The sequence below is a fragment of the Carcharhinus amblyrhynchos genome, chromosome 3 (assembly GCF_965287045.1).
Source record: "Carcharhinus amblyrhynchos chromosome 3, sCarAmb.v2.hapA, whole genome shotgun sequence".
NCBI classification, from domain to species: domain Eukaryota; kingdom Metazoa; phylum Chordata; class Chondrichthyes; order Carcharhiniformes; family Carcharhinidae; genus Carcharhinus; species Carcharhinus amblyrhynchos.
The window spans coordinates 77,705,996-77,729,407 of NC_137326.1; the positions used below are offsets into that span (position 1 = coordinate 77,705,996).

Consider the following 23,412-nt stretch of genomic DNA (forward strand, 5'->3'; position numbering starts at 1 on the left):
GAGAAAGAAGGAATTGAGGATATGATGAGAAGGTAGACAGGTACGTTTGATCAATATGGTGATTGGATTGATAGGTGGGTGTGAGAGATATGTTGGATACATGAGGTTGAAGGATATGGTGAAGGGGCAGGCAGGTAAAATCATGGTTATGTTATAGGACTAGCAATCTATGGGCCTGGAATAATAATCCAGAGGGAAGTTCAAATCCCACCACAGCAGCTGGGGGGAGTTTAAAAATTCAGTAAATAAAATGAACCTGGAATTGAAAAGCTAGTCTCAATGGTGACCATGAAACTACTGAATTATTATTTTAAACATGTAATTTAGGAGAGGGAATATGCTGTCTTTATCTAGTCTGGCTGATGTGACTCCAGACCCAGAACAATGTGGTTGGCTCAACTGTTTCCTGGAATGGCTAAACAAGCCACTCAATTGCCAAAAAGGTGACTCACCACCACCTTCTCAAAAGCAATTCAGGATTGACAAAAATGCTGGCCTTTATCAGTGACGGCCACCTCCTGTGAATGAATGAAGAAAAAAAGTTATGGGTGAGGAATACAGTGGGAAGTTACAATCAAAAAGTAGATGTGACATCTATTTTTAAAAAATCAAGAGAGCTGTTGGACCCATTGTGACGTTCTAACTTCCTGAAAAAAATTCTGTTTACAGGCAAGGTGGCATTTTGGAATCAGCAAAGATAGTTGTGGGTTAAGGATGGGTTCAATTGCTACCCATGTGATGTTGCTACAGATTACAAGTCCTGGCATGCCCAGTGGACATCTCAGGGGACACTAAATCTCTCCGGTGAAAAGTTAGATTTTAGAACTCGGGTTGAACAAACACCTGCCTTGCAAGAAAAACATTTCCTGTTTTCCCTCACCTGCAGGTAGAATCTAACTTGTCTGCAAATTAAAAATAAATTGCCTCTATCTCAATTTAAGAAAAAAACTTGTTTTTACGTACGTGTGGCGACTGTTCTTTTAAGGGCAATGCAACACATTATGGGGATTATGGGAACAACACCGTGTTTTACTTACTCACTTAGAAACATCCCAAAATGATTCATTAATAATGAATTGGTTTGAATCACAGTTATACTGTTGTTAAGTAGCTGAAAACAAAAGCCATTTTGTACCTGTGATGAACTTGGGAGGAGATCTGTCCTTGTTGGTGGTGCTGTCAGCTGGTCAGATAGGCTGAGAACTTGACATGCCCATGGGCAGAACAAATGTATCAGAACCCTCAGGCCAAGTGCCGACAGCAGGAACCAATTACTTTAACACTTTGCTTCATAAACATAACATGAAGCAACCTCATCAAGTGAACGTTGGTGCCTATACTGACTTTATGTTGTTTGACCCTAGAGGACTGACTCTATTGGTACACTGGCCATCTGACTAAATTTCCTACAGTAATTTACACTTCTAAATCATTGTCATGAAAGGTGTTATAGAAATACAAGTCTTTATTTTTTGTGAAGGGGAGAGGATGGCATTGAGTAACACAATGCGTCCCCTCTCTAGGGCAGGGAGACATGAGAATTTTGCAGAAAATTAGGAAATAAATTAAAATGGAAAATGGACTGTAAAAGATAAATCCTTTGATCTCTCTGTAGAAACAGAGTGGTGTGCCATCATCAAAACCTACACTGTAGTTATGAAACATGAGGTGCCTTTGTTGCTATGGATCACCGTCTGGCATCTTGTCGTCCCAAATCCCAGCAGAAAAGAAGGCCCTAAGGGCATTTTAACTGTTATTTCTGTATAGTCGAACTCAATGGGGATAACTGTTTGTGTTGAATTGATTGGCTTGTGTTCTTGCCATAATCAGTAATGGAACACAAACAGAAGGTTTGGAATTGTGAAGCACGCAACTTATGATGTACATGCAACTCACTCGGGTCCTTGTGCTACGTGTTGATGAGATTTTCCCTCTGATCTGCTGTAGACACAAAATGTATCCCATAGGCAGGCAAAAACAGTCAGTGCGTATTGCCGATATGAGAGAAGATGGGATTCTCCTTCCTGGGATGAGGATATCTCATTGCACATGCTTTCTTTAATTAATAGAGGGCAAAAAGTTTATCATGCTAATTTGTGTTTCAATGTGTTTAAAAAAAACGTTGCTAATAGAAAGAAACATCAGCTGTCTCCCAATGTTAAGGGTAACTCTTAAGTTACAGTCCAATTACAGGCAATATAGGTGATTATCCTGCACTGAAATATTGGAGCAGAGCTTAACTCTTCCTTCCCCATGGGCAATTAAAAATGATGTGGATGTGCCGGCATTGGACTGGCGTAAACACAGTAAAAAGTCTGACAACACCAGGTTTTAGTCCAACAGATTTATTTGATAATAGACTCACAAGCTCTTGAACAGCAGGTTAGGTGTAAGGATTCGCATTCTAATCAGTAATCTCTAAACTGTCTGTGCTTTATATGCTCTGTCTGAGGCCAGAACTCTCCATTCACCTGACGAAGGGGCTAACCCCGAAAGCTTGTGAGTCTATTATCAAATAAATCGGTTGGACTAAAACCTGGTGTTGTCAGACTTTTTACAATTAAAAATGAACAGGTTACTTATCCACTCAGACATCAACCTTTTGCCACTATTTTGGGATTCTGCAAGTTGGTTTGAAGTACCTGCTAAAAGCAGGCAGGAATTTATATGACTTTGGATCTCATTTTATGACTTGGACCCTGCATGCTGTGGAACTTGACGGCCAAGACACCAAAGCCCGGAGGCTGGGACAAAATTGGCCAGTAGCTGCTGCGAAGGACAAAACACCCCACAGATTAAGGGAACCCATTATCTTTATGGAGAAGGAGCAAGAATTCTACTCCAAACTCATGGTCTCCCTGCCATGGTCTCTCTATCAGCCTCTTTTCCGCTCCTTTAACTTCCTGTTTGCTACTTAGCTGCAAGTTTGCCCGAAATCAAATAATCTTTCCCTGCAGAAGGCAACTCAACACCTTGGCTCCACCCAGAATAGGTGGAAAATGGGCAGGCGAGCATTAAAATGAGACCCAGAAATTAAAATAGCCAAGACCTGAAAGGTATGAAACTGCAACTATGAAATGGTAGAAGAACAGCTGGGATCTTATCAAACCATGAGCATTCACCAACAGCTGAATGGCCTACTCAACTCATTCCCTATTTTCTTATGTCCTTGAGTCCCATTTCTCAATCCTGTCAAAATTTGTTTGGCATTTTCATCAAACCCATGGTGTATATTTAGTATATCACTAACTGTGTACGTTGTAATGTTACCTTACCTGACCCTGCGTGCCTCCTCCAGCGGATGGCTGATTATCAAGCAGACTCTGAGATGTCTCCAATGCTGACATTGTCTGGATCAGCTCACTGAAACACAAACACAATAGGCAGTACAGTGCTGGACAGTTTTCCTTTAACCCTGTGTTAACTGCTAAGCAAATTGAACAAATTGCCTGGATTCTCAAGGCATTAAGGAATCTGACAACCAGGTTTCAGACTTCTTAGTGTTTACCCCAGTCCAATGTCGGCATCTCCACATCATGACTACTTCTCAAGGCATGACAGAGATGGCAGAAGAACATGACGTAGAGATGTGCAGCTATAACTCATGAATGCATTGTCCAGGAGCGTGAATGCTAAACAGTTTTTAATTCATAGCACTGTGCTGGTGGTACTCCACAATACAATTTCTGGCTCTGAAGCTTGACATGCGTTGGGTTACTAATCTTAGATATAAATGTAGTCAAGGCAATCCAGCTGATTCTCCCCCAGGAACGTAGTGGCCAGTCAAAGTTCCTGTCCATGATCAGTATCCAGTCATTCCTGCTGAAAAGTGCAGACACTGGACAAAGACTGAGGTACCAGAGGATGAGCATCATCAGGGAAAACCAAAGTCCCGTAAGAGTCAGCTTCTTCAGGAAAGTAAATGGGTACAGGTAAAAATCCATACTGCAGGCAAATATATGTGCCCCTACTAGTCAATTAGCTGCTGGGAAACATACTTTTCACTGCTGAAAAGGACTGAATGATACTTTACAAAAAGCAGAGACACAACTGGGCACAAGTTGAAGATAAAGAAAAGTTAAGACACTCTCAAGTTCAATCCATTCCTCACATATATTTTCTACACTCTCCCTGGCTTTCTCTTTCTATCACTGAACCCATAATATCTTGTGGCCAGGCTTTTGTCTCTGAAGTGATTGGGCCTGGATATCGAATCATTGAAACCCTACAGCACAGAAAGAGGCCATTCGGCCCACTGAGTCTGCACTGACCACAATCTCACCCAGGCCCTACCCCCACATCCCTCTAACCTATGCATCTCAGGACATTAAGGGCAATTTTAGCATAGCCAATCAACTTAACCCGCACATCTTTGGAATTCCATTTATCTTATGTCTTCCATTTATCACTAAGAAACTTGGTTTGCTGATTTACATCAAAAGCTTGTTTTTCTTCTCAACAGCTAATAACTTCCCATAAACACTAGGTTTGCCCAAGGCTTGACTCCCTTCTCCACATCTGGAGAGACTCCCCTAACTTCTGCCTTATGCCAATACAAGAGGAAGCTTGTCTGCTGGTGCTCCTCATCTCACTTCTAACCTTTTCACCATGCTTCCTGAGGTACTTTTTCTGTTTCTTTCTTTTCGTGATCTTGTTCCAACCACTGATCTTCTGAATATTCATAATCCATTTCTCCTAAATTTGAAATATCCCATTCTACACAGTCTTCCTCCTCATTATGCTGTCAGTGTGATGAAATCAAGGCTGACTAAATATCTTCTGATCCAATTCCCAGTCTATCCAAAGATTGCGGAATTGCTAAACTCTGGACTTCTCAGTCTGTCTCCACCTTTCACAACCTGTTGGCTTTCAAACCTCAATCTTCATCACTAAGCCACTTATTCAACTCATCTCACACTCTCTCCTCTTCTGATCTATAAGGTTCACTGATGATTATCACCACTGTGAATGCTGGCCTTTGCTCAGAGGAATCAAACTTGGAACCTTCAGAGTAGCTAAGGAAGATGGAGCAGCGCTCAATAATTGGAAAGTACTCCTGCTGCCTATTGCAGGTTTAGGTCCAAAGAATATGAGCTATAATTTGGATATCTGCACATCAAAAGGCGGGAAAGAATGATTTAGTGGCAATCACACAATAATTACTGTCAGTTCAAAGAATTTATAAAATCCAGTGCCAGATCTTGTTTGGAGTGACAGCGCACGCATGCATGTGCCTACCTGCTAAGGCCTTTGGTGAGTAAACTGAGCAAGAGACGCAGCTGCCACATGTCCACGGATGAGGAATTTATGTGTTCGGCATCCTTCAACACATCCTGCTCGATGTAGTCGCAAAGGGCCTTGTGAAACCCTCTCGGAGCCCTACAGGACAAAGAGTCAGTGGGTTCACTTCCTCAGACTGCTACAATAGGGATGAAAATAGCCACTGAGAAAGGACCATTCCCCAACCCTACCCCAATGGGAGGAGAATGTTGCTTCTATCCAAGCATTTGTCACAATCCAATGGTGGAGGGTGGGAGGGGGGTAACTTTACTCACCTCCTCACTTAACATTTGAACACTGACCGTGGGGAAGGGGAAAGGGAAAATAGTGCTGTGAAAGAAAAAAATCCAGCAAGAGAAAGTGTTGAATTGAACTTTTACCCCAAATGACAGTAATTCAGAGTGTGTGAGAGATCAAGGACCTCAGTCTGGATCCCATGACATTTGATACCTCACCCAGTGAGAGTCTCTGCTGAGAATGATGACTGATACACATGAAGATCTCCCAAATAAGGGCCAGTGTGTTTGCATTCACTGTTTGCTTTATAGTGAGGGGTGTCTATGAGTAGCACAGATGATATTAATATTTAAGAGTATGGCTGAAGCATTAACATATGACTGGTCTACACCTCTGCATGGCTCAGTGGTTCACTGGAACAGTTTCACCACAGCACTGTTACAATGCGGATGTAATTGAACATGAATGGAAGAATGCAAGCTTGATGAGCCTCATACTTACCCAACAGAGAAAGATTATTCTGTTGGAATCCAGCAAATTCACAGCTGGCAAGAGATAAGCCAAGTGGGATTGGTCAAATTTTTGACAGGGAATAAAGTGCAGTGGAGGTGGGGTGAGGTCAAGTGTGTGGACTGACATGGGGTGGATCTTCAATTCAAAATAGGGATTTAAATATACTGATTCTCAGCCTGTTCCAAGACCTTCCTCCTGCCCCAACCCCAACACCAGGATTGTTGGATCCCCATTTTGAACATAGGCTTAGTTACTGTGCCAAAACAGCAGTGTCCACTTCTTCAAGACGACTTGCGAGGATCTCGCTGACCAGGGACTTGCTGGCATCACTCCGAATCCTTGCAGTGGAGTCAACAACATTGGCAGCACCTGTAAAATTTTGAGAAAGTTGATATCAGCATCAGCGTTCTAACAACCAAGAGTAAAATAAATTTTGTCTTAACAGGACTAAAAATGAAACAACGGCCGCGATTCTCCCAGAAGTGCTGAATTGATGGGAGAACTGTTCGAAATCATGACTGTTCTGTCGGTTCAGTTTGTCACCTGAATCCCTGCACCCTGTGTACGGAAGGGGTCCCATTCATGAATCTCAATAAAAACCCAGGGGTGGAGCCTATTCACACTGGAGTTTGACAGTTCTGGAACTCTGCGCATGTGCAGAGGCCCCAGTTGTCAGATTCCCCATTTGCTGGCCAGCCTGGGACCACCTCAGTGCTGCCCCCCCCCATCCACGGCCTGATTGCAACCGCCACAGCAATTCCCGGGCCAGCCCTAATCACCCCCACGTCTCAGAGAGAACTGATGCACAACCCACTCCCCCCAAGAGTGATGATCCTCCCACCTCTCGGCAGACCCACCACCCCTCCCAACCCCCACCACCCCTGGCAGACCACCCCTTCCTTCCCAGCCCACCCCAATCGCTGCCCTCCCTCCATCCCAGACCGAGCCTGTCCACAGAATGGCAGTGGGACCCCTCCCCCCCCCCTCACTGATTACCCCTAGGCCTTGTCCACAATAGGCCCCACCCTCTCGGCACTGCCTGGTGCCCCCTGGGCATGGGCATTTTGCTCTTTGGGCAATGCCAGGGTGTACAGCCTGGCACTATCAGGGTGCCCTTGCCCAGGGGGCCCCAATTGCCACCCCTTCATTCCGGGTGAGTCTCCACTGGTGCCCGAATGTGAGGAGCTAGTCTGACCCCGCCGGAATGATCCTGGTGGGGTGGGAGATCAATTAGGTCCCGATAATGAGCTAATAAACATATTTCAAATACATGCAAAAAAGATTTAAATTATTTATCTGTCTTCCTGCCGGTTTTCAGCATGGTCTGACCAACGACTGTTTGCCAGCTCTGGGAAATGTGCATGCATTCCTGGCGCATGCACAAATCCCAGCATAAGGCTGGCGACGCACATCTCCCACCTCGACCCAATAGAAAAGTTGTGAGTTCAATGGGAGGAACATGGCCAACATCTCTGATCCAAGAACCAAATAGAGATGCTTCTTGTGCATCAGTCATAGCCCGATGTGAGCTGGTTATGGGTAGCATGGATAGGGGTGGGTATGGCACTGGCTTCAGGATCAGCCCATTCCTCCCCCTCACCCTGGCTCACTCAATCATACAAATTCACAATCTGATCCCAGAGCACTATGCCCCAGACTGGCTCCATTACTGCCTAACTACTGTCCACACTAACAAATCAACTCACCCAGCCTACTTCAATTGGTCAGGTGAAGTCCTCACAATCATGGCCTTGTGCATGTCAACATTCCTCATGTATTCCCAGTCAGTGGAGTAGTGCAAGGCTGTTTGGGCATGAGAGTTCCCAGAGCGAATCCCAATTTCCCCTGCAGCCATCACAGACAAATCATGTTGTTCAGTGTTGGATAGTGGACTGAAGCAGGAGCCCAACTGACCTGTTATCCCCTTAGTCCAAAGGAATGATCCCAACTATAAAACTTTATTTACTCAATTTGCCCTCCAGTTGAGAACAGTGAACTCAACTCAGACTGAAAGCTGGACAACCTCCCTATCCGCATAGCTCAGGTGATAAGGTGGGTGAGGATATTGGTGGTGGGTGTTGTCTTACAATTCAATTGGGACTCATTAACCCAGACTGCAAATCAGAATATTTCCCCTCTTTTACCTATTGCCACCTCCTGTCCCTCCACTTCTTCCACTCTTTCCACAGGATACCGCAGGTTAGTCACCAGCCCGGTGTTCTCCTGTTTGTAATATTCAATCAAGTCCGGCATCTTTACAAAATTCTTCGGCTTGATCCCTGCTGAAGCCTAGAAACAAACAAACAAGATTTACCATAAACATCTTTAGCCCTCTCATCCTTCGCTTTGGTTTCCCCTTGTTCCTCTCACAAGCTTCACTGTCACCCAATCAGTTCACTGTTCACTCATTAATACAACTTCTCTCAGTCATTTTGCAATCCACAAAGCCTGAATCTGGAAGGTGCCTGTCCTTTATCTGAATGCCTGCACCAACAGTAAACAACATGCACACACAATCAATCACAACCAGAAAACATATATACACACAGTCTTATATATGCGCACACACACACGTATACAGAACATTTTCACTGCTTACTCTGCTTTATAGTTCCAGTATACCTGGATATGTGAGGAGACGAAATTCTTTGGGCACTGATGCAAAGGAGGTGGTATCACATGGACTGTCTTTACACCTCTGCTCATATTTAATTCTAATGAGGTGAATACAGCTGAATGTGTTGGGAGCATGACAGGCAACCCATGCAATATCGCCTGTTTAACGCGACCTCTCAAGGTCTTTCATACTCCAGTGAGTTTTACTTCTGATCATCCCTCCATTATTGTTTCTCTAAAGATCCCAAATGATTAATCCTTCTCTGTCTCAGTTCAGATTAATTTCATACTGTGGTCAAATATTGATTGATCCACAGTCATCACGTCAACATAACTTTTGATTTGATTTAATATTGTCACATGTATTAGTATACAGTGAAAAGTATTGTTTCTTGTGCATTGTACAGACAATGCATACTGTTAATAGAGAAGGAAAGGAGAGAGTGCAGAAGTAGTGTTACAGTCATAGCTAAGGTGTAGTGAAAGATCAATTAATGCCAGGTTGGTCCATTCAAAAGTCTGATGGCAGTAGGGAAGAAACTGTTCTTGTTGAGTTGAATATAGCCAATTTTTCAATGGGGTTTTACTTCCTGATCCAGTGCTCTTGTTAATGAAACAATGATGTAAAGAAATGAACCTGGTGGATATACTACACTCTCCAAACCCATCCCTTCAATCAGATCATTAATCTACATCCACAAGCAACCAATTTATTAGATATTCAACAAGGAGCACAAAATGTGGGTTCAACACTAACATTCAGGGAAAACACCAAATGACTGAACCTTTTACGAGAAATTACACCACTTGACAGTGTCTTTAAATCTGTGTTATCTATATCAGTTAGTTAGATGATACATAAGTGATGGCTTGTCAATTAATCAGAGCTTTGCAACAGCACATTCGTGAAGCACCAGCTGAAATTCTCTTTGGTCCTTCAGCACCCTCGAATTCCAGAATTAATTCTTTGAATGAGCAGTGCCATTAAATTTTCTCATGACCAGCGGCTCTAAAATACTCCCATAACTTACCACTCTTGCAACACACCCTTAACTCAGTTATATATGGTTTCTCCATTTTCTCTGTACAAACGGACTATTGTAAACAGATCATGATGCATTTAAGGTTTATTATTTGTTATTCAAACAGAGTTTGATGTGCTACTAGAACAACACATCTTTGGGAGTTTATTGACTTTGGGTATTTTTAAACTTTGATATCTCAGCTGACTTTTGGAGAAGTGCCTGAGTTCTCCATGTCCCTGAGAAGGTGTTTTCACAATCTGTAGGGTGCACAGGGAACTAAAGGAAAGTCTTTTTTAGTTTATTCTGAGACCATTTTTATCCTGTGCTCCCATTCAATCTCATCAGAAAGCACATGAATAACATTACACTCAATAGGCCCACCATCCACCAGCCAAAGAAACTTATTAAACAAATACAGCAATCACCCAACATTTATGTTTACAACAATTATTAAGCTCAACTAAATGCTTGGGTAGCAGAAAATAACAAATTGCTCACAACAGTTTGCTAAAAATGATCAAAGTAATAATTTTGTTTGCTGGTACTTTTCCTTTAACATTTATGGAAGTTAGTTTTTTTAAAGTCCATTCTCAGGATGCGGACAAGGCCAGCTTTTATTGCCCATCTCTAGTTGCCCTGATGAGGGCCACTTCAGGCGGCAGGAACATGTCACCGTGGTACTGGAGTCACATGTAGGCTAGACCAGTTAATAACACGAGTGAACCAACTGAGTTTAATAACACTCCAACGGTTTTATGGTTACCTTATGTTTCCAGGTAACTAATGGTGCATTGTTTCCAGGAGAAAGTTGACACACTTGTTTAGTTGTTCTTCCAAAGACAAAAGACAGAGAATAGCGGTGGAAAGGTGTTTTTCAGAATGGAGATCTGTAGCTAGTAGTGTTCCGCAGGGATCGGTACTGAGACTTCGTTGTTTGTAGTGTATATAAATGATCTGGAGGAAAACGTGGGTGGTCTGATTAGTAAGTTTGTGGGTGACATGAAGATTGGTGAAGTTTCTGATCGTCCCGGGGATTGTCAGAGGATACAACAGGATATAGATATATTGGAGACTTGGGCACAGAAGTGGCGGATGGTGTTTAATCTGGACAAATGCGAGCTAATGCATTCTGGAGGATCAAATTTAGGTGTGAATTACACTTCAAATGGCATAACTGTTAGGAACATTAGAATTTGGGCATGCAGGTACACAGTTTCCTAAAAGCGGCAACGTAAGTGGCCAAGGTGATTACAAATGCATATGGCATGCTTGCCTTCATTGGCCAGGGCACTGAGTGCAAGAGTTGGGAAATCACGTTGCAACTATATAAAATCTTGGTTAGGCAGCATTTGGAGTATTGCGAGTAATTCTGGTCACCACACTACCAGAAAAGTTTTGGATAGAATGTAAAGAAAGTTCGCCCGGATGTTGCCTGGTCTCAAGGGTGTTGGCTATGAGAAGAGGTTGAATAGATCCATGATTGTTTTCACTGGAAAGACAGAGGCTGAGGGGAGACCTGATAGAGGTTTACAAAATGGTAAGAGGCATAGACAGGGTGGATAGTCAGAGGCTTTTTCCAAGGGTGGAAATGTCAATTACAAGGGAGCACAGGTTCAAGTAAAAGGGGGGGAAGTTTAAGGGAGATGTGCAGGGAAGTTTTTCAAACAGAGAGTGGTGGATGCTTGGAACATCACTCAGAGGAGATGGTGGAAGCAGGCACATAAGCAACATTTAAGAGCCACCTGGATGGGCACATGAATAGGGAGGCAATAGAGGGATATGGACCGAGTAAGGCAAAAGTTTTTTTTTTAAGTTTAGAGCATCATGATCGGCACTGTCTTGGAGGCTGAACGACCTGTTCCTGAGCTGTTCTTTCCTTGGTTCTTTGTTTGCTCTAACAGCAAGAACAAAACTGGATATCTAAGGAACATCTATCATTGCTTATGCTGCATCACTGTAGAACATACAACATTCAGAGAGATTTGTATTCAGAGCTGTTACAGTGAGCTTGCCTCTGCCTCCTTGTACTTGCTTCCTCAACGGTTTATTTGTTGCACTAACTCCCTCTTGCTAGCACCAGTCTTGTTTTGAGTCACTGGTAGTCCAACCTCTGAAATCGGAAAATCACTGGGTGAAGCCCCATTCTTGATATCTGGGCATGCATTTGACCTCTCTTGACCCTTTCACTGCCTCTAAATGGTCAAATTGCTTGGCTGAAATCCAGGACTGGATTAACAGAAGTTCCTTCAAATAACCACTGGAAAAATTGAAGCCATTGTCATAAACTCCTAGCCAACAACTCCAGTCCGCTCGAGTAACTGACTGAGGCTGAACCAGACTAGTTCACGATATCAGCTTTTCACCTTTATATCTGTGCCTTCACTATGATTGCCTATTTCCAACTCTCATAGCATTGTCTGACTGTGCTGTTAGTCCCAATAATTGTGTGTCGAGGAAAAATGATTCTGAAGCTAGCCTGTACCCTTAAACAGGTTTATTTGCAAGATAGCAAAGTGAAGTCCCAGACACCCAGAGTGAATTGATTTATACACCCTTGCAATGATTCCTTCACCCTTCCTATATATTAAGCTGTGCTTCATTACCAACCTGAAGCATGTATTCTATTACAGCACAATTTCTACATTAACATGTGTCTCTGCATCAGCTTTTCTGCTGTTGAAAATCTTCATCTGGGCTTCTGTTGTCTCCAGAATTGACTATTCTAACACACACTGGGCCAACTTCCTGTATTCTACCCTCTGAAAATTTGGTCTCATCCAAAATTCTGCTGCTCATATCCTAATGTGCACCAAGTTCTATGCACCTATCATCCCTGTGCTCACTGACCTACCCTGGCTCACAATTCAGCAACACCTCAGTTTGAAACATTTTCCATTCCTGTTTTCAAATTCTGCTGTGGCCTCATTGCTCCCTATCTCTAATCTCCTCCAGCCTTACAACCCTGTATGATATCTATGCTCTTCCAATTCCAGCCTCTTGAGCATCCCGGAGCTTAATCATGCTACCATTTTAGGCCATGCCTTCAGCAGTCAAGGCCATAAACTCTGAAATTCCTGCCCTAAACCACTCTATCCATCTCCCTTACTTTCATCCTGTAAGATATTCCTTAATACCTACCTCTTCGACCAATCTTTTGGTTACCTGCTCTATCATCTCCTTATGTGGCTAGAAGGTGCCATATTTTGTTTTAGAATGCCTCTGCAAAGTGCCTTGAGCTGTTTTATTACATTAAAGATGTTATTTAATACAAGTTGTTGTTGTTATTGTATAAGCCAAAGTTGATTTTTCTGCGCTGTATTGAGGAGGGTGAGGGCTCCAATCAAAGGTACTATCTTTCAGATGAAATATTAAGTCCTTTCAAGTTGCACAACACTATTTAATGAAGAGCAGGGAAGTTCTTCTGTGGTTCAGGCCAATAATTAACATTCATGAAAACAATTACCTGCTCATTGTAACATTCCTGGTTGCAGATGTTTTGTTGTGTGAAAATTAATTGCCAAATTTCCCTACTCAACAGCGGTAACTTCATTGCCAGTATTTCATTGAATTTAAAGCACTTTGGAATGTTGCATAGTTGTTAAAAGCATGATATAAATGCAATGTATTTCTTTTTGCCTGGCCACTGTGGCTTCTGTTTCAACAACAGATTTTTTTTCAAACTCCTACTTACAGATGCTTTCCTGCCCTGACCATTTTCTTAACAGCTCTAGACATACACAGCAGCGATTCAAAGAGATGACACTCTCTACCAAAAATATCCACTGAAAGCAAAGGGAGATGCTGGACATAGTTAAAGTTGATTCATTCAAATTAGATTTCTTACAGTGTACAGTTTTCAGATACTGTATTTGAGTGTTTTGAGACATAATGTATGCTAAATGCACCACCTTTCGAAAGAAAAGCCGATTTGTGATCAATGGATCCCTAAGCTATCTACCATGCACATTCATCACATCATGGTTGGTGCTCTCTCATAAAATAATTGATTGAGATTGATAGCTACAATTAGTAAACAATCCTCTTATATCTGCTGTATTATAGGAGGAGAGATTGAGGAGAGCAGGCCTGTATTCTCTAGAATTTAGAAGAGAGATGATCTCACTGAAACTTTAAAATTCTTTCACAACTAGAAGGGGTAGATGCAGGCATGATGCTTTCCCTGGCTGTGGAGGGTCTAGAACCAGGGGACAAAATCTCAGAATAAGAGGTAAGCCTTTTAGGACAGAGGTGAGGGGGAATTTCTTTACACAGAGGGTGGTAAATCTTTGGAATTCTCTACCCCACATGGGTGTGGAGGCTCAGTTATTGAATATGTTCAATGCAGAGGTGATTGGTTTCTAAATATTAATGACATCAGGGGATATGGGGACAGTGTGGGAAAAGGAGTTGCGGTATCTTTATGTTCCCAGAATCTAACACAGAAATATCCCTCACTGCCTTCAATATTAAAATCCAACATTTTTCACTGTTCATTTTTCATTATTTTCCACTGAATGTGTTGCCAAGGTCTGAGTTTTTGCTAAGATAAACCTCATTCTTGATGCTCGGCGATGATGTCTTCAGTCAGCTGAAGCTAACCTCACACAACAAACAACATCAGTCCCACATGTGGGAGTACCTTCATGTGCATAAACACGACAAGAGGAAAATATTCTCATTTAGATACAACTTTTCAAGCATTGAAACCAGTCACATTTAGAAAGTCACATAACATGTCCTCTGGCTGCTGGTGTAAGGTGTCTCCCAAAGACTTTGGATAGTCGATTCCAAGGTTCTAGCCCACAGGGCCCACATACAATTGCTTCCAATAGGGCACTGTATTAGCAATCTCACTCAAGCACAATAAAGTGGACGATGTGGGGAATTGATTTTGCATTACAATGGTACCGTGCGCTGTATTCTTCAGCAGCATCCCTGAGGTATTTCGCTGTGGTAATGTCGAGGGAGCTTTACTCTATATTTGACCCATTTTGTACCTGTCCTGGGAGTGATGTATGCTGATATAGGGTGTAGTGGAACTTGTGTTCAAAGAATGTGTTCCATTTCCCAGCTCCAACATCCGCCGCCTTGATAGACAGAATGAAAATAAAATGTTTTTCCTCTTTGCTTTTTGTAACAGCGTGTTAAAAAGGTTATTGGACAATTGTGCAATTTGATGACCAGTTCTCATACAGCACAACAGTACATTTATCAATTCGTAGAGGTGGGTCCAGTAATAGACTCATAGACCAAGCCCTACTGACACACACTAACCGAGAACCCACCTACTAAAGGCCCAGAGCCCACTTACTACAGACCCAGAGCCTACTGACACACATTGGGTTTAAATCACTTTGGGACCTCCAGTGGTTATGAAAGGCACTATCTAAATGCAAATCTTTTGTTTTGCTCACAAACTCGAGGGCTGAATGACACATGGAGTCACAATGTCTACCAACACAGAGCTACAATCCATTTGCTCACTAACCTAGTACCCAACATTAAGTCATAGAGTCATACAGGTTTACAGTAGGGAAACAGGCCCTTTCGCCCAACTTGTCCATGCTGCTCCTTTTTTTAACCTCTAAGCTAATCCCAATTGCCCCAGTTTGGCCCATTTCCCTCTATATCCATCTTACCCATGTAACTGTCTAAATGCTTTTTAAAAGACCAAATTGTATCCACCTCTACTACTACCTCTGGCAGTTTATTTTGGACACTTACCACCCTCTATATGAAACAATTGCTCCTCTGGGCCCTTTTGTATCTCTCCTCTCTCACGTTAAACCTATGTCTTTTACTTTTAGACTCCCCTATCTTTGGGAAAAGATATGACTAGCTAGCTGATCTATGCCCCTCATTATGTTATAGACCTCTATAAGATCACCCCTAAGTCTCCTACACTCCAGGGGAAAAAGTCCCAGTCTATCCAGCCTCTCCTTATAACTCAAACCATCAAGTCCCTGTAGCATCCTAGTAGATATTTTCTGCATTCTTTCTAGTTTAATAATATCCTTTCTATAATAGGGTGACCAGAACGGTACATAGTATTCCAAGCGTGGCCTTACCAACATCTTGTACAACTTCAATATGACACCCCAACTCTTGTATTCAGTGTTCTGACCAATGAAACCATGCATACTGAATGCCTTTTTCACCACTCTGTCCACCTGTGACTCCACTTTCAAGGAGTTATGAACTTGTACCCAAGATTTCTCTGTTCTGGTACTCTCCCCAACACCCTACCATTAACTGAGTAAGTCCTGCCCTGATTCAACCTACCAAATGCATCACCTTGCATTTGTCTAAATTAAACTCCATCTGCCATTCATCAGCCCACCAGCCCAATTGATCAAGATCCCATTACAATCCAAGATAACCTTCTTCACCATACACTATGCCATCAATCTTGGTGTCATCTGCAAACTTACCAACCATGCCTCCTAAATTCTCATTCAATCATTAATATAAATTACAAATAACAGTGGACCCAGCACTTTACAACCACCCTCCGTCTTCTGTCATCAAGCCAATTTTGTGTCCATTTGGCCACCTCACCCTGAATCCCGTGAGATTTAACCTTATGGAACAACCTATCACGCCGCACCTTGTCAAAGGCCTTGTTAAAGTCCACACAGACATCATCAATTGCACTGCCCTCATCTACCTTCTTGGTTATCCTTCAAAAAATTCAATCAAACTTGAGACATGATTTTCTACTCACAAAGCCATGCTGTTTGTTCCTATATCAGTCCTTGCGTCTCTAAATGCCTGTAGATCCTGTCTCTCAAAATACCTTCTAATGACTTACCCACTACAGATGTGAGGCTCACCAACCTGTAGTTCCCAGGCTTTTCCGTGTAGCCCTTCTAATACAAAGGCACAACACTTGCCACCGTGCAGTCTTCAGGCACTTCATCTGTGACTATCGATGATTCAAATATCTCTACTAGGGGACCTGTAATTTCATCCTAGACTCCCACAACGTCCTGGAATACACTTCTTCCGGTCCCAGGGATTATCTACCTTTATGGGCTTTAAGACATCCAGCACCTCCTTCTCTGTAATATGTACACTCCTCAAGACATCACTATTTATTTCCCCAAGTTTCCTAACATCCATGCTTTTCTTAACAATAAACACTGAGGAGAAATATTCATTTAGTATCTCACCCATCTCTTGTGGATCCGCACATAGACGACCTTGTTGATCTTTAAGAAGCCGTACTCTCTCCCTAGGTACTCTTTTGCCATTTATGTATTTGTAGAAGTTCTTTGGATTCCCTTTTGCCTTATCTGCCAAAACAATCTCAACTCTACTTCTACACCCTCTGTACTCCTCAAGGGATCCACTTGATCCCAGCTGCCTATGCATGTCGTGTCCCCCTTCTTCTTCTTGACCAGGGCCTCAATATCCTAAGTCATCCAGGATACTTCCACTGGTTTTGCCCTTCACTCTAAGAGGAATGTGCTTACCTCGAACCCTGGTTAACACATATTTGAAAGTCTCCCACTTACCAGACATCCCTTTGCCTCCCCACAGACTCCCCCAAGTAACTTTTGAAAGTTCCTGCCTGATACCATCAAAATTGGTATTGTCCCAATTTAGAATTTTAACTTTTGGGCCGGACCCATCATTTTCCATACCTGTCTTAAAACTAATGGAATGATAATCACTGGTCCCAAAGTGATCCCTCATTATCACTTCTGTCACCTGCCCTTCCTTATTTCTCAAGAGGAGATCAAGTTTTGCCCCCTCTCTAGTCGGGCCATCCACATACTGAATGAGAAATTCCTCCTGAATACACTCAACAAATTTCTCTTCATCCAGCCTTCTAATACTATGGCTGTCCCAGTCAATGGTAGGAAAGTTAAAATGCCCTATTATTACCACCCTATTTTTCTTGGAGCTATCTGTAATCTCCTTATATGTTTGCTCCTCAATTTCCAGCTGACTATTTTGGGCCTATAGTACAACCCTATCAAAGTGATTTCCCCCTTCTTATTTCTCAGTTCTATCCGTATAGATTCAGTGGGTGAACCCTTGGATATATCCCCTCTCAGTACTGCTTTCCTTAATCAAAAGTGCAACTCCCCTCCTCTCTTACCTCCTGTTCTATCTTTTCTATAGCATCTGTACCCTGGAACATTGCGCAGCCAATCCTAACCCTCCCTTAACCATGTTTCAGTAATTGCTATAATATCTCATTCCCATGTACCCATCCATGCCTGAGTTCATCTGCCTTGCCCGTTAGGCCTCTTGCATTGAGATAAATGCAGTTTAATCTGGACTTCCCTTGTTCTCTGTCATGCTTTTACCTGATCTGTCTAATAGTGACACTGACTTTACTATTTAACATGTTCTCTTTAACTTCAGTGCTGTCCTCAGCCTTCTCTTCTGTCTCCCTATGCTTTGGGTCCCACCCTCCTGCCAAACTACCTTAAACCATCCCAAGTGGCTCCAGCAAATATCCCCGCCAGGATATTAGTCCCCTCCCAGTTCAGGTGTAATCTGTCCCTCTTGAACAGGTCATCCCTTCTCCAGAAGAGGTCCGGATGATCCAAAAATCTAAATCCCTGCCTCTGCACAGCCCTCAAGCCACGCATTCATCTGCCTAATCTTCCTATTCCTACTCTCACTAGCTCATGACACCAATGATAGCCCAGAAATTACTACCTTTGAGGTACTGCACTTTAGCCTTCTGCCTAACTCTCTACATTCACACTTCAGGACCTCATCCCTTTCCCTATCTACCTGTCATTGGTTCCAATGTGCACAATGACTCTGCCTGCTAATTCTCCCCTTAAAAATGTCCTGCAACCACTCAGACATCCTTGACTCTGGCATCAGGGAGGCAATACACCATCCTGGAGTCTTGATTGCAGCCACAGATATCTGTTTGTGCCTCTAGCAAGCGAGTCCCCTATTATTACTGCTCATGTGCTCTTTGCCTGACCCTGCTCTACAACAGAACCAGGTGTGGTGCCACAGGACTGCCGGCTGCTGATATTTTCCCTGACAGACTATCCCTCTCAACAGTGTCGAAAACGGTATACCTGGTTGAAAGGGGAATAGCCACAGGAGACTCCTGCATTACCTGCCTGCTTCTCCTGGCGGTCACACATCTACCTGACTACCAATAAACCCAAGGTTCTCACAGGTCCTACTAACACACAGATTCAAAACTTATCAATATGCACACCTAGGATCCAGGAAGACATTGCTGTGAAACCTGTTGATATAAATTTCCCTACTCTCTCAGCAAATTGACTTAGAACTTACGAACAAATGAGTCTCATCCCACTGCCAAGCTGACACCTGCCCAAGCACAAAAGCTTTATATTAGTTAAAGCATGGTCCCAAAGCAGAAACTGAAACCATGGTCCAAAACCAAGCGAATATATAGTATCAGGCCTCACCTCAAACAAGGCAGAAAATGCTCCTCAAAGTTGGTTGCTTCAATTTCCAAAGTCTGATGATGAATGAGCTTCCTCCGTGAGCCACAAAATCACAAACTTGTTCAGTCTCATACACGCAGTACAGAGAGGAGACCTTTCTCCTCACCACTACCTACTCAACCAACCCACCTCCCCACCCAATCCCATTTCACCCTACATCCCAGGATCCTATGTCTTTCTCATGCCCCAGAAAGAAAAATTCATAGCTGAAAATATATAATAACTGAACGTGCCCCACCTTGGAAAATGTAGAGAGGCGTTCAGTGAAGCGTATCTAAAACCAAAGTGAGAAACAGCCATTCTTACAATCAGCCTTGGACAAGGGAACTATTGAGTGGGATCAACAGCCTCAGGGCACAGACAGTTGTGTGTGTGTGTGTGTCTCTCTCTCTCTCGCTCCCCCGGCTGGGAGAATGTGGGTGAACGTCAATAAAGAGCTGACGGTTTAACTAAGTTTTTCATCAAAGAGGGGGGAGTGATAGCTGAAGGAAGACATTAACAGAGGATTGAATTGTTTCATTCTGACAGAAACAGTGGGCGTTATTTCCCATTGATTTTGAACAGTGGTCAGATGAAGAATGTGCAATGACTTTCGCTACAAAACAAGCCTTGATATTAGAATTAGAAGCAAATAAATCCCAACTGTAAATGAACTGCCATTTTGGAAACCCAACATGAGCTTGGGTACTAAAAGCCTGTGGGTTGTATTTAGAAAGGGAAGACTGAGGGATGTGACTGAATTTTGCACTTTTGAAATCCTGGGGAAGAATCAGAGTATAAAGAGGGTGTAATTTATTTATGATTTTGCTGTTCAGTGGCAAAAGTAAAACATGGCTCCAAATCAGCAGAGCAAGCACTTTCACAGCTAACAGAAGCCTTTTCAACTGAAAGAGTCATTGGAATGCTGACCTGCAGCACTCTCCAATAACATGCAAGGTCAAAGTTCAAAGTGTTTGAGCTTTATTTCCTCAATTAATCAGATGAGGCTCATTGGTAGCTCTCTTGCATTAAGAGTCAGAAGCTGATGGATTCAAACTCTACACTGGAGACCATGGGCACATAACTATATCTCTCCCCTCAGCATGGTACTGAAAGAGTGGTGGAGCTGCTGTTCTTCAAATGGGATGCTTAACTAGGCCCAGTCTGCTCTTTCAAGAGCCCACTACACTCATCAAAGAAGAGTAGGGCAATTTGTCCTGTTGGGTTGGCCAATATTTATCCCTCAACTCAACACAACCAAAAAAAAATTAATCATTATTTTGTCTTGTGGACTCTGCTTTTGGCTACTGTGTTTCCCTAAAGCACAGCAGTGTCTGCACTTTAACTAGAAAATGTTTTAGGATATCTGTTCCAGGGTTGTAATAAGGTGCTGTATGAGTAGAAGTCTTTCTTTTAAAAATAAGTAGAAGTCACTTCAATAGCTTGCCAAGATTATTCAGCATTGCCTAATGGCTTAAAGACCCAGTTTCAAAAAGACATCCAGCATGGTTAGAAGAAATCAAATCAATAAAATTAGACTTAGAGAAACATTGTCAAGGAGGATTCATGGATAAGACAGATTCAGCTGAAGGACGGGAAGTAATGTTCTAATAGGGAGGGGCAAAGAGTTCAATACTACATGGCATGTGTGGTAACTTCTTGTTACCACACATTTATACACACAATTCACAAATGATATTTAACTGGGCTGTGTGTATGTTTGCATTTGAGGAAGTGAGAATCTAGACAATGAATTACACAAAATATGCAAGTTGAACAGGAACAATGGTAGCTGAGACATAATGTAAATAAGTGAAAAACACTGCACCTTAGAAGAAACAAAATGAGTGACACAAGACTCAATGGTGCTGCCTAGTAGAAGGTAAAATTGATAGGTTTCTTATAGAAAATAAGATTTTAGGTTATAGAACGTGAGTAATTTCGGAAGGAAGGAAGATGCTTCTCAAAGCTCTGCACCATTTGATGATTTTCTTGCTTGATGGCTGGGTCTTAATAGAATAATTAATGGAGCGTAATTGCTATGAATCAGAGTAATTGAAGGTTTATGGCACAGAAAAAGGCCACTTAGCCCATTGTGTCTGTGCCAGCCAAAATGTGAGTACCCCCCAGCCTATAATTCAACATTCCAGCATTTGATCTGCAGACTTGCAGGTTTAGGCACTTCAGGTCCAGTTCCAGACCCCTGCTAAATGACACCTTTCTGGCAGTGAGTTCCAGACCCCTAAACAACCTCTGCATTAAAAAGATTTTCTCATCTCCCCTCTACTCCTTTTACCCATCACTTTAAATCTATGTCCCCACCCCCCAGTCACTAACCTCTTTGATAAGGTAAATAGCCCATACTAATCTACTCTATTCAGAAACCTCACAATTCTGTACATCATCAAATCTCACCTCAGTCTCCTCTGTTCCAAGTAGAGCAACCCCAGGCCTAACTATTGCTTTATATAGTTACAGCACAACATTACTGCTTTTATATTCTACATCTCAGCAATTAAAGGAAAAGATTCTATATGTACCTTCTTTTGGGCAGCACAATGGCACAGTGGTTAGCACTGCTGCCTTGCAGCACCAGAGTTCAACTCCAGCCTCAAGTCACTATCTGCGTTGTGTTTTCACATTCTCCTCACGTCTACATGTGTTTTCTCCTGGTGCTCCAGTTTCCTCTCACACTCCAAAAGATGTGCAGGTTAAGTTGACTGGCCATGCAAAATTGTCCCTTAGTGTCAGGGGACTAGCAGGGAAATTACATGGGGTTACAGGGATATGGCCTCTGTGGGATAGTTGTTGCTGCAGATTCAATGGGTCGAATGGCCTCCTTCTGCACTGTATGGATTTTATGATCCTATGAACTACCTTATCTGGAAACTTCACCACCTAGAGGTTCCCCTCCAAATCACCCACCGTCCTGACATGGAAATATATCACCGTTCCTTCACTGTCGCTCGGTAAAAATCCTAGAACTCCCTCACTGATATAACTATGGGTGTACCCACACTCAGGGGCTGCAGAGGTTCAAGAAGGCAGCTCACCACCACTGGTGCCTATAGCCTATAAATCTCTCGCTATCTTCAGCAATGTGTGGACATTCACTCCAAGGTTTCTTACTTCCTTTACACCTCTTATTATTGTTCTATTCATTGTGTATTCCTCTGACATATTTGACTTCCCAAAATGTGTTACCTACACTTCTGGGTTAAATTCCATTTTTAATCACCTGACAAAGGAACAGCATTCCAAAAGCTAGTGGTGTTTATTACCAAATAAACTTGTTGGACTTTAACCTGGTGTTGTGAGATTTCTTACTGCATTAAATTCTATTTACCACTTTTCTGTCCAACTGACCAGTCCATCGATATCTTCCTGTAGTCTACAGTTATCCTTCTCGCTAACAAATATCTGGCTAATTTTCCTATTGTCTACAAACTTCTTGCTCATTTCCATTAATTTACATCCAAATCTTTAATATAGACCATATAAGCAAGAGACCTAGTACTGAGCCCTGCAGAATCCCACAGTTGCAAACACACCCATCATCAATTATACTTCATGTCCTGTCACTGAGATGATTTGTGTCCAGCTTGCAACATTTCCCTGCGCTTTCATTTTTTTAAGCATTCTTCCATGTCTGCCTTGTCAAAAGTCTTGGTAAAAATCACATCAACTGCACTACCCCATCAATCCTCCTTGTTACTTCCTCAAAAATTCAAATCAAATTAGTCTGACACAACCTTCCCTTCACAAATTTATTCTGACTGTCCTTGATTACTCCGTGACTTTTTCAGTGAGTTTATCCTGTCCCTCAGAATTGATTCCAATAATCTGGTCACTACTGAAATCAGACTGAGTGAGCTCTAATTATTTGTCTATCCCTCACTCCATTTTTAAACAAAGTTACAACATTAAATACACCTCTAATCCTCCAGCAGCCCACCTGTATCCAAAGAGGATTGGAAAATGATGGTGCACCCCAATGCTATTTGTCACCTGAATTCTTTTAACATCTTAGGTACATTTAATCCAGCCCTGATAATTTCTCCACTTTCAAGGATATTAATCCCCTTAATATAGCCTCTCTCTAAATTTCCAACAGCCAATATGTCATCATCCTCCTCCTCTTCTTCTTCTTCTTCTTCTTCTTCTTCTTCAACAACAATGTCTGCATTGCACCCCACACCCCACCTTCCACCTCTTTAATGAAGACAGATGCAAAGTATTAATTAAGAACCATACCAACCTTCTCCGCCTCCACCCATGGATTACTATTTGGTCTTTTATGGGCC

The 23,412-nt window shown here is 42.4% G+C and overlaps 1 protein-coding gene across 1 annotated transcript in view; it reads right to left on the reverse strand.

Moving 5' to 3' along the window:
- The window catches only part of inpp5d (inositol polyphosphate-5-phosphatase D), a 161,232-nt gene that overhangs the window by 102,841 nt on the left and 34,979 nt on the right, over nt 1–23,412 (reverse strand). The window contains exons 3-6 of the mRNA XM_080185413.1: nt 8,175–8,319; nt 6,285–6,399; nt 5,239–5,379; nt 3,276–3,363 (exon numbers count right to left, since the gene is read on the reverse strand). Of these exons, the coding sequence (XP_080041539.1) occupies nt 3,276–3,363; nt 5,239–5,379; nt 6,285–6,399; nt 8,175–8,319 (489 nt within the window). The remainder of the gene's footprint in view (nt 1–3,275; nt 3,364–5,238; nt 5,380–6,284; nt 6,400–8,174; nt 8,320–23,412) is intronic.